The 12,932-nt window shown below is 35.4% G+C and overlaps 1 protein-coding gene across 1 annotated transcript in view; it reads right to left on the bottom strand.

Annotated features, from left to right (window-relative positions):
• Positions 1-11,115: 11,115 nt before the first annotated feature.
• The window catches only part of LOC107575842 (adhesion G-protein coupled receptor G2-like), a 12,625-nt gene continuing 10,808 nt past the window's right edge, over positions 11,116-12,932 (bottom strand). Inside the window, exons 9-10 of the mRNA XM_016262162.1 lie at positions 11,814-11,904; positions 11,116-11,254 (exon numbers count right to left, since the gene is read on the bottom strand). Coding sequence (XP_016117648.1) covers positions 11,116-11,254; positions 11,814-11,904 — 230 coding nt within the window. The remainder of the gene's footprint in view (positions 11,255-11,813; positions 11,905-12,932) is intronic.

Raw genomic sequence — 12,932 nt, 5'->3', positions numbered from 1 at the left:
TTCTTCTATGGCATCGTGAAGCAGCTTTATTTTTAAGAGTGTACAGTAACCACAATAGTGGACGCTTGAGGTCAATGTTTGGAACAAGGCAGACCGTAGTTTAAATATAAATTACAATTTCCACTGTGTTCTTTTAACATCCCAGATGACTTGTTCCTCATTATATTTCAAACAGTATTTAACTGAATTTGATTTCTAATTAACCTAAAAACAGTATGTAGATGAGTTTCGTGTCAGCTCTCAGGATCTTCTTTAGTTTGTTTACTAATTTGTTTTATACTAAACTTGGCATTGTGCGCTATGACTATTGCTGGCTCTGTAAAAAACTGATTGTGACATTCCTCAAATGTAATTAGCTTTGGATGAAGCATTGGCTAAATTAACCCTTCTAGGATAAGTTAGGATAACTCTAATTAGGTCCAAGCAGTGACCTTGATATTTAGGAAATTGTAGCTTGTTCTCTAATTTTGATCTCCACTGTATATAATTGCCTGTGATTTATGTTAAGCATTCATTGTGTGTTAATAAATAATACAAAAATAAAACTGGTATAAAAAAATAATGTATATATAATTGTCTATGTATATTGTTACATGTTAAGCATGCATTGTGCATCAAAAACTAAAGTTTGTTAAAACAATAAGAATAATAAGTATAATTTATATTATATGATTTGTTATGTGTTAAGCATTTATTGTGCTTCAAAAATTAAATGTTTAAACAATTAAAATAATATATTTAACATAAAAACATATATTCACAAACACTATAAAAAGTGGCAACCTGTAATAGTTATAACTTGCAAATGCAATTTATTCTACCTGATTTAACCCATAAAATTAATTTTTGTTGGTGAATGTATTGAATCAGTGATTTTAATGTTTTTGATTTGAGTAAAACTAGCTGAATTAGGATGTTAGTATTTTGATCGGTGCAAGAGCTCCTGGAGAAATATTTTCTCATTGGCCTATAGTTTATTTTTAGAGCGGCTGAGATCTGATCCGGATCCTGCGTGTGGTAGAGGACGCCGGGGCTAGTTGTCACAGGTTTTTATTTTTTAAACTCTGGTTTATATTTTCAGAATTTGTTTATTTATTTTATATTTTTGCAAAATAATCATAATAAAATAAATAAATAAATACGTCTGAACCCTACTACAAATAATATAAGAATAAATTCATGATTAATTATTGGATAAAAGCTTAAAGTGAAGAGGAGAATGGGGCAGGTTTATTTTCATTTAATTTTTTACTCTGGTTTATGTTTTCAGGATAAATTTACTTCATTCATTTATTTATTTTAGAATTTTGTCACAGGTTTTTTTTTTTTTTTACTTATAATTACTTATAAAATAAACATGTTTTATTGTTTATGGTTTAAAAAAAGCATGAAGCAAATCATATAAAGAGGACATTTAAGAATAATGTGATAAGCTTAAAGTCATTTTCTGTATAAACACAAAATTAAAATCTTGACGACAAATAAAACAATAGAACATTTACCCATCGTTGCAGAGGAAAGAAGAGTTTAACACATTGATCTCTATAGTGGGGCATGTTGTCACAGTGGAAACCTGTTGTTTATTGACAGTGATTTGAGAAAAGTATCTATCATAAAATTCCAAAACGCCTGTGACAACTTGCCCCAACCTAATGTTTAAAAAACATTTAAGAGTTTTGAACTGGATGTTTGAGACCAACAATCAAGCTAGAGTTTTGACTCAAAACCTCATACAGACCTCAAAGATACTCAAAGAAACAAAAACTCGATCTCTGATTTGTGAACTTGTTTTCTGTAAGTAGTTCGGTATTTACTTCAGTGAGAGAATAAACACTCATCCTTCAGATGAAAGGAGCAGTAATGGTTGCCTGTAAATCTGTGATGGTTTCTTGTGGTCACATGGCGAGTCATTCAAGGATTCTGAGTGTTTTTACGACCCGAACTCCCCGGTCGTTTGCCAAGTGCTAAAAGAGATGAATTTTTGCTTTGCATCATGTCAAGAATGGAGGGTTTTAAAATAACAGTGAATTGGTCTGTGATTGTCTAAAAGCTTCATTATCAACAGGAAACTTTAGAAGCGCAATTTCAGTTTTCCGACTTTTTTTGGACCTGGTTTTTCAGGCTTATGCCATGTTTAAACAGCACCCTTACGATCCAGTGAATCTGATCCAGTGAATCTGATCCAGTGAGAATGAGCCAGTGAATGATGTTCAGCACTCGCGGTGGTTTCTGGAACGATCGAACAATACATATTGATTACAGGAAGGTCAGTTTGGAGACGAACTTATGGACTCGCTTTATCAAAAGTGCATTAGACGAACTGAATTGGTGAGTCCTGTTTAAAAACATCATTCAAGAGTTTGGCTTGAATCTTCTGATTTCATCAATATCCACATCCGGGGGATTTCAGTGTGCTCACTCTCAGGTCATCAGAGATTAGGATGAGTTTGTTTCTTCATCAGATTTGGAGAAATGTAGCATCAGTGTCTCAGCAGTGAATGGGTGCCGTCAGAATGAGAGTCCAAACAGCTGATAAAAACATCACAATAATCCACACCACTCCATAAAAGCATCTGCCAAATGCATGAATGCAAAAGTTTATTTTTAGTCTGAAATGAATTGCACTTGTAACAGTTGGCATGCTTTAAGAGAACGAAGGCATATATTAATGTGTTTGTAATGTAAAAGGATAACACTGGAAACAGGAGCCGAGCTGGATGTTGAACTGAAGGTATGTTTTTATCAAAAATGTGACCCTGGGCCACAAAGGGTAAATTTTTTGAAATTGAGATGTATACATCATCTGAAAGCTGAATAAATAATCTTTCCATTGATGTATGGTTTGTTAGGATAGGACAATATTTGGAAATCTGGAATCTGAGGGTGCAAAAAAATCTAAATATTGAGAAAATCATCTTTAAAGTTGTTCAAATGAAGTTCTTAGCAATGCATATTACTAATCATAAATGAAGTTTTGATATATTTACGGTAGAAAATTTACAAAATATCTTCATGGAACATGATCTTTGCTTAATATCCTAATGATTTTTGGTATAAAAGAAAAATCAACAATTTTGACTCATTGTTGGCTATTGCTACAAATATCCCCCAGCGACTTAACACTGCTTCTGTGCTGCAGAGTCACATATAGGTTGTGTATGTGACACAGACTGACCTGCGGCGTCTACAGATGCGGTTTGTCTTACAATACTTTCAATGGAAGCACATTTGTTTTTGCCACGAAAGCCTACGGCTCATTTCAACCACATCCGAAAGACAAGCATAAAAGACAAATAAGAATTGTTCTTAAAAACTCCCGATTCCTCTTTGCTCGCAGGAGAAAGCGGGTGGTCTTTATAACGGCGGCTCGCGTGCTGCTCTGAATTAAAGCATTAGAATGTAAAAAGGTAAAATGAATGCACATGATCTACGAGACGGAGGCGGTGTTATTTATTTAAGATGTTGACATTCTGCATTGTGTGAGAATTCTGCATGAAAAGATTTGTCCTGTTGGAAGATACTGACCTGAAGATGAAACTTACACAGATATATTACATGCAAATGCACAAAAATAGTATAAAAAAATATGAAATATATAAAATATGAATCATTTGAAATATTAAAAAACAACAATTTAAAATAGAGATCATAGAAAATGATCTTAAAGTAGATCATAGATCATAAATATATATATAAAAAGATTTAGATAACAGAAAATATAAAACAATTCTGAAAAAAAACAGACCATAGAAAATCTAAAAATAATCATTTAAAATAAAAAAATAAAGATTTAGATAACAGAAAATCTAAAAATAATAATGTAAAATTAGCACACAAATAAATCAGAGAAAATAAGAATATTCAGCTTTTTAAAATAAATATTAGATTATATAAAATATATTAAAAATAAATTATATTAAAATATATTTATTTGAAATAAAATATAGATCATATGAAGGATTGTTTCGAACATAGTAGATCACATAAAATATAAAAAAATATGAAATATAGAACAAATTATTTAAAATATTAAAACACAATTCTTTAAAATAAATTAGATGTAAACAATAAAATGTAAACAATAATTTAAAATAAAAATTAGATGATAAAAAGTATAAGTAAATATTTGAAAGAAATAAAATATAAATCACAGAAAGTATAAAAATAATTGTCAAAAAATATAAAGTAGATCATTTATAATAATAAAATCAATTATTTAAAATAAATTAGATCAGAAAATTTAAAACAACTTAAAACAAAAAAAGATAATAGAATAAAATATTGATCATATAAAGTATACAGATAACTATAAAAATTAAAATTAGATCAAATAATATATATATATATATTAAATAAGACAAATTAAATAATTAAATCATACAAATGTATATTATTTATTTTTATTATAACTAATATATAAATAACAGCTCAAATAAACATAAAAAGTCTTAGATTAGCTCACAGAGCAGACACAGCTACTTTAGCTATGACCTTTGACCCTAAAGCACCTTCAGCTTTGACCTTTGACACTGAAGCACCTCCGGTCACTGCTGGTGTTCAGTGCAGTGTAAGGAGTCGTTCACACGGGACGCGTTCATGTGTTCAGTCACAGGTAGAAGGAACAAGTGTCGAGAACATCATTTAAAGTGACTCTGAACATTAAACTTTGAGGAAATCATTCAGTAGGGATTTCAACGACATTAGAACACGAAAGAATGACTTCTGTTCCAATATATAACGCTATGCAAAGATTCCTTGAAACAATGTGCATTGTCACATTTAAGTTACATTTATTACATGCAAATACACAAAAATGGTACAAAAATATTAAATATATAAAATATGAATCATTTGAAATATTAACACACACTCTCACTCTCTCTCTCTCTCTCTCTCTCTCTCTCTCTCTCACACACACACACACACTAACACGTGTGTGTGTCAGGATCTGCAGTCACGCAAGCGCTGCCCTGAACGCAGACCTCTGCAGGAAAACCAGACACTCTAAAGAGTTTCACAAGTTACAGGGGAATAAATCATTTCAAGGACGCATGAGGAGGAGTGTGTTTGTGAGGGACAAAAAACAGCACAACTCAATGTGTTTTTTCATGTGTTTAAGAGAGATTACATGCATCCGAGATGCTAGATTTCACTTTTAATTAAACTATACTTGTATTTAACTAATAAGTGGTGATTTACTGCAGATTCATGTGATGAAAAGTTGAGTGTGTGTCATCTAGTTATGTTAATATTTATTACAATTTAGCATTTGTTTGCAGTTGCAAATCTGTGTCATGCACTGAAATACTACTAATTAGATTTAAATGAAAAATGTGCAACTTTAAGTTTCATTTGTTTAGCTCTTAAGTAAGGTAACAAACATACACTATGGTCAAACGTTTAAAATAAATATGATTTTTTTTTTAAATGTTTCTGAAAGAAGTCTCTTCTGCTCACCAAGGCTGCATTTATTTGATCAAAAATACAGAAAGAATTGTGAAATATTATTACAATTTAAAACCGCTCTTTTCTATGTTCTCTGTTAAACTGTAATGTATTTCTGTGATGCGCAGCTGTATTTTCAGCATCATTACTCCAGTCTTCAGTGTCACATGATCTTCAGAAATCATTCTAATATGCTGATTTGCTGCTCAAGAAACATTTCTGATTATTATCAATGTTGAAAACAGTCGTGCCGCTTTATATTTCTTTTGTAGAAACCACGATGCATTTTATTTTTTCAGGATTTTTTTGATGAATAGTGTCACGAATTCGGACCATGGACTTCCGTTTATTCACCACCAGAGGTCACCCTTTCCTTTACATTGACTCTCGCACAATTCAAACTGTTGCATAGCACCCCGGACTACATATCTCATCATTCCTTGCACGATTTGCACACTGCCCTGATTTGCACTCATTGCACACAGCTGTTTCTAATCACCTCACTCACTATATAACACCCACTCTAACCACCTTTCTCTGCTGAGTATTGTTTAGCCTGTACCCCTTTCCGAGTCTCTGTGTTTTCCTTGTTTTGCCTTGCCTGTTTCGGCGGTATCTGATCTTTGCCTGTTTTCCTGGATTTTTCCCTCTCGTCTCACCCCTGTGATTCTGTCTGCCGATCGGTGACCTACGCTAGCCCTAGGACTATTCTTTTGTTTTGCCCGCTATATACCTGTTTGCCATTGTTTGACCCTGCCTATTTACCACGTCTCTGTAGCATTGCATCACTACCACGTCTCTTTAATAAAAGCTTGCAGATGGATCCACACGTCTCACATCTCGTCAGCCCCGTCACAAATAGAAAGTTCAAAAGAACAGCATTTATTTGAAACAGAATCCTTTTGTAACATTATAAATCAATAAAATAATAAAAATTACATTTTCACTGGCACTTTGATCAATTTAATTTGTCCTTGCTAAATAAAATGAATTTTTTAACAATAGTGTGTCAGGGATCCGGGTAGAGGGATGAGGCGAGGACTCAGTACTGCAGAAGAATGGGCTATTTATTAAAATAAAACAAAACAAACAACAGAAACTACCCCGTGGGGGAAAAACAGGCTGGCAAGGCAAGGCAAGGCAGGATCTGGACACGCAGCATCCAGGGATAGACGATGACGAACTGACGCACGACTGCAAACACAAGGAGCATAAATGGAGAGCAAATGAGGAGGGTAATGAGGGACCACATGTGGGACAAATTAACTAATAATCAGGTAACAAGATGGGAGGGGTCAAGACAATTGACATGAGCACATGGCACACCGAATCAAAGACAAAAAGCCATGTGCTCACACAAAACAAAACACAAGCACATGGCCAGCAAAACAAAATCACAAGCCATGTGCTAGAACAAGAGACACGAACACGCAGCTAATGAGAAAACTCATAAGCCGCGTGTTCACACAAGACAACAAGAAAAGCACGCGGCTGAACACAAACCGCGTGCTTCACAAAACACAACACACGTGGACAGAAGAGCGCACGGCCGAGCGAACTCGAGACCGCACGCTCCCACAACAGACAGAACATGGAGCGCGAGTGTCCGGACCCCGACACGTAACTGAAACTCAAGACATGAGTGCCGGGATCTGAACACCACGCTCCAACATGAAACAGTACACGCAGACGAGAGCGCACGGCTCGAGCACACTCGAAGCCGCACGCTCAACATGAAAACAATGACATGACGCGAGTGTCAGGGCTCTGTCACAAAACTATGAATTACACTAGACTGAAGTGACAGAACCCTGACATAGTGTGCAGTAACTTCCAGAAGTCACATTTACTTCCACACAAAAGTCTGCAATATAATAGGAGCTTGGATGATGTTCATAATCTTTTATTGTTTTTAAATATATTGTCAAGCCATTCATTCACATGATATTTCAGGAGGAAAACTGTAGCTGTAAGCTTGTTGAAACTGAAACCTGAAAGCAAATTATGGCTATCAAATGAGGTATTCTGAAAATGAAATAAAGGTTGCAGTGTTTGGGAGGAATTAAGTACAAGTAGCGATGCTGAGGCCTAAACTGACTCTTCTAATGATCATTTGTAGGAATCTGGAAGTGTCTGGCAGCGCTGAGATGCTGTATGGATGTCCTCCAGACCGCAGATTCACATTTGAGGTTGTGCGGCGTAACAGACCCATCAGGGAAACACCGATCCGTCCTGGCAACTAGCATTTAATCACAATGTTCTCTGCTATTTACACGTTGGAGCGTTTCATGTAACGTGCAACTCCCTGCCAAATCTGCAAAACCTCAAATCCGATGCACAGTCTGAGGCTTCATGATTAAAGTACAACAAGAGCCAATCGGTTTGAGACAAAGTGCATCTAATGGAAATGCATATCTATGATGCTGAAATACACAACCTTTACAAGCACATAAACCAGCAGTTCAGCTCTGGGTATCTGTGCTATCAATGATCACAGAAAATCAATAATGTTTAGACTGCAGCACTTACAGCTGATTTTCTGGAGGGTTTAAATGTCAAGATGTGAAGCTCATATTGTTGTTAAAGTGGTTATTTTAATTATTTTGTATATAAAATGTGTTATTTGAGCTGTCTAAATTGTATGTCATAGCCTATTTATATACTAATGATAATAAGTCAGCATGGAATGGAAAGGCAAAGTGCCTGTTTAAACAGTTTGAAGTGTAATGCATTTTAATATTTACTGAAAGCGATGCTAACTTTGAAACTCTTAGTGGTTAAAGCATGAAACTCACGGAGGAAGACGCGCATTATTATTATATACTAAAAAATGCTGGGTTGTTTCAACCCAACTTTGGGTCAAATATGGACTAACCCAATGTTTGGGTTAAAAATATAATGTAAAAATTTAACCCAATGGTTGGGTTAGTCCATATTTGACCCAAAGTTGGGTTGAAACAACCCAGCATTTTTTAGAGTGTAATAACAGCTGTACGCTTTATTTAGCGCAAATTTCACTAACGACATCAAAATGAAACGACAGATATTCAAGAAATATGTCTAATGAGAAGGTATAAGCTGCTTATATTCCAATGTTGTTTTGGCTTGTGAAATTAATTGTTTTATAACGTTACAAATGTGCTTGGCTGCTCACAAAAACGGGCCTATTAGAGATAACGGTTGATTCATATCTGATAAGGTGAAATTGTGGAAACTGTTACCTATGCTATTTATAGTTAAGTTGACCAAAGTGGTAACTGGTTTAGAGATTGGTATTGATATAAACATTGATTTGTGAACTAGTCGAATGTGATTCTACGCAAACTATGTTGATTCGTGTTTTATTGCGGGAGCTTTCGCACTCTACTTTTAAACTCTTTTCGGTTCGAGGTTAATTTGTTTTGAATTCAAGCTACTAGCTACGGCATCTTCCACTGCTTATAATAGTTTGGCTGCTTAGTGAAGCTTTGAAACCCTTTTGAATCATTTGTTTTGAACCAGTGATTCGGAGCGCGTATCAAACTGTCGAAGTCAGTTCCAGTGCTTCCAAACAGTGAATCATTTTGCGGTTGATTCATTTGATTCATAAAGATTCGTTTCTCTCATCACTTGTTTATAGCCTACCCTTCTTTCCTTCTTTTACGAGTGTGGCTGACATGCAAATGAGGAAGTATGCAGTTTCCCGGGAAATCCGTCCCGACAGCTTTAAAGTGTTTTATATGAGGAATGTGTTCTTAATCAGGTAGAGAGGATTCTTGGTGATCAAACTCATTTCTTGTATTTACAATATGAACTACTTCCCTCTGGTAGAAGATATAGAATCCCAATGTGTAAGTTAAATCGATATAAGAATTCCTTTGCACCTGTATCGGTGCGGTTGTACAACAAGAGTTCATCTTAATTTTATTTGCATGATTTTATTTAATTTAGTTTTTTATATGTTTATTGTATGTCTGCAGCAACATGTAGTCCATAACAATTTTCCTCTTGAGGACAATAAAGTATACTACTACTACTACTAATGTAAATATTGATAATATTTAAATAAATACTACAAACAGGCGTATTATAGCCTTACAGTTGTGATTTAGTGCAGAAACGCATTTTAGATGATGGTTTTATGATGCATTTGCGTATTATTTACATTTTCTTAATTTAGAGCAAAAAAATGACATAGTGTAGATTTATTAAGCTTTGACTTGCTACTATTGTTTTATTAACCACATTGTGCTCTTGACAAAAGAATAAAGAGACGTATAAGTATGGCAGTAATTACCCACTTGTGGTTTGGCCATCAGTAATAATATTAATCATCTGCAGATAAACAAACAGCGCTCATTCTGTACATTCAACACTGAACCGAGGCCTTCAGCAGCGCTTAGACCGAATCATGTCTCATATTAAAAAAACACTCATGTTGCTCAATAGACATGCCACGGACAGTGTCTTTTCTCAACTATTTCCTGATACGATTCCACTCCTGCCACATCAGACTGAAAAGCTGATCCATGTAAACATTTCTGAGAGTCTCACTGACCGCAGTCCTTTTCCTGGTCTTTCCCTGTCTCCAGTGAAATGATTTGGAGGAGAACTCAAGCCACACAGTTGTTTGTTGCCTGTAAACATGGAATATTATATAGGCCCACTGTGCATGCAATGCAACAGTCCTGCATCCTCAAGTCTTGAGGTCTCTAGATTGTGAGAGCAGCGGATAAAATGATCGGTGTCTCTCTGCCACAGCTACAGGAGAGCGCTGTGTGCGGAGAGCTGGCGGCATCCTGAAGGACTGCACACATCCATTTTATGGACTGTTTACATTGATGCAGTCAGGAAAAAGAACAACTCTGCTGTAGAAAAGCTTTCTTCCAACAGCAATCTGGCCCGCTAAATCAGAGTTTGTGATTTTATTGTAGTTATTTCTTTTTAACACATGCAGAGTATTTTAAACAATTTTACTAGAATATTTATATTTTATTATTTTAAATCATTTTACTGAAATATTTTTTTGTCTTATAATGCACTGAACTGTAAGCTGTGGACGTGTGAAACACAATTTAGTTTCTATGTGACATAGAAATGACAATAAAGTATCTTTCTATATGGCTTGGCTCTGTTTATGTTTTTGAAAGAAGTCTCTCCTGCTCACCAAGGCTGCATATATTGGACCAAAAGTACATTTAAAAATAGTGAAATAATATTAAAATTTCAGATAACTGATTTCTATTTAAATATATTTAAAAATGTAATTTATTCCTGTGATGGAACGCTGAATTAAAAAAAAAACTAAAGGAAGAATGCAGTTTCCTGCCAAATCCGTCCCGACAGCTCTAAAATATAAATAATCATTATAGGCTTACCGTGGCATTTTAGGGTATGGCAAAAACACAGTTTGGATATGCTTTTATAATGTATTTGCTCATTAGTTAAATTTTGAACAGCATTTATTTGAAATAGAAATAATTTGCAACATTATTATACATGTCTGTAATGTCACTTTTGATCAAATTAATGCATGCTCGCTGAATGCCGTCTTTATCAGCAGCACTAGTTTGACTGAAATCGTCATTAAAACAGAGTTATTCGTGTTCCTCAGTGACCATTAAAACACATCTACAACATTAAAGCCAATCTGATATCAACTCATTCAGCTGGATTGAGGAGGTTTATTAGTCACTGTGAACCAGAACTAAGTCTGGCCTGGACAATCCTAGTTAAGATAGTGATGAAGATTCCTGTCGTGAAGATGAAAACTAAAGCGTAGTAGCCGATGTTCACTGCGTAGTGAATGACGGGATTTGTAATCCAGCACCTGTAATTAGAAAATAATGAAATTTAATTAAGAAGAAAATCAGAAGACATGCGTAAATATACATGTACATTTAAATTTGACAAAAATTAAGCGTTAGCATTAGTTCTGGCAGGTAATGTGAGCCAAGCTTTCATCAGCTGATTCTCAGCTGATCACATCTACCTATAGAAATATGACACCTATCGCGGCATTCCTATATAAGCTCTATTCAGTATTATTCAGCAGCTTTTCAGCTTGCTCAGGAGCAAATTACCCTCCTCCATCCCCAGCTCCTCCTTTCGCCACAGTCAGGACTTGGCTTTCTGATATTCCTTGCTAATCAGACTCCTTTATCTTGAATAAAGTGTTACACTTAAATATCATTAAGTACATTAATGATATCTGCCTTGTTCTGTTCTGTTAACCCTAGGGAGGTTATTATTGCTGCTCTCCCTGCTCATTCATGACAGGCTGCATGGATGGGCAGGGAGTTTTTTTGCACAGAACGGAACCAAACGCCAAACCAAACTTTATGCTAAGTATCTATCATTTTGACGATAGTGGTCCTGACAGAACTTACATTAGCGACATTTTTCCAGATGTTGTTTTTAGGATCAGTGTTTTATATTCTCCTGCAGAAGCAATAGCTATGACTATTGGAGCGGGAAACGCTGAAAACACACAGAGACAAGGGTTATTATAGCTAAAAAACTAAACATAAAAACATAAAAAATTAATGAACAAATGAATAAGTAATTTTTGTTACTACTTTAAGGATGCGTTCACACTTGTAGTTCGGTTCTCTTGGTTGGTTTGGTCAAGACCAAAAAAGAAAACGATACATTTGGTAGGGATGGCTGATGCGAAACTGACGTTTCAACACTGTGTCGAAATCTCGAAGTGCAAATGTTTCGAAACACGGCTCTGAAGTGTGAAACACCCATGTCACGTGACTAAGGCAAATCAAAGCATCGGGGCGTTTCACAAGTGTTTCAAGACCCGAATCTGCTCTTGATTGACAGGGTCGGGAACAAACCACAAAATCGCACATCTGTCTTAAGCTAATTCCCACAAAGTATAAAAGTGGAGTTAAAGGCACAATATTTAAGATAAATTTTTTATTAAAATATTCAAAAAACCACTAGAACAGTGTTATATATTTTGCTGACTTGTGTACTTACATTATCCCAAATGTTTCGAAGAATGTTTAAATCCAGAGAAATAAGCAATTTTAACTAGTGACACGGACTGTGTCATAAGGGCCTTTCGCACCGCTTTAGTTCCAGAACTAAATGTACGGTACTAAAGTACTGGGACGATTTTGCGCAAACTATTTCCCAGTACCATTTAAAGGGTTGCATTCGCACCGACAGTGTGTACTAAGAAGTGACGTAAGCCGGTCGACAGCGTCATCATTTGTGTGCGGCGTTCAACAACAGAAACAAAGAAGAACAATGTTAACAACAGGAGGATGGAGGATGCTGTGATCGGAGCTGTTTTTGTTGTGTCTCGCGGGTTTCACAATAATGGACATGGAAAGTCGACGTATACGTAAAGCGATTGAAAGAACGGAAAGGAGGACTCAGAATCTCCAACGACAACTGCCAGTGCTACATTTGCTACAAGTGCCTGCACTTCAGCGTCCGTCCATCTATCGCTGTTCTCCATACTTGCGAAATAAGTTGACACAATGTTTACA

The sequence above is a fragment of the Sinocyclocheilus grahami genome, unplaced genomic scaffold, assembly GCF_001515645.1.
Source record: "Sinocyclocheilus grahami isolate Dianchi unplaced genomic scaffold, SAMN03320097.WGS_v1.1 scaffold2940.1, whole genome shotgun sequence".
NCBI lineage: Eukaryota > Metazoa > Chordata > Actinopteri > Cypriniformes > Cyprinidae > Sinocyclocheilus > Sinocyclocheilus grahami.
This window is presented reverse-complemented; position numbering and strand designations above follow the sequence as displayed.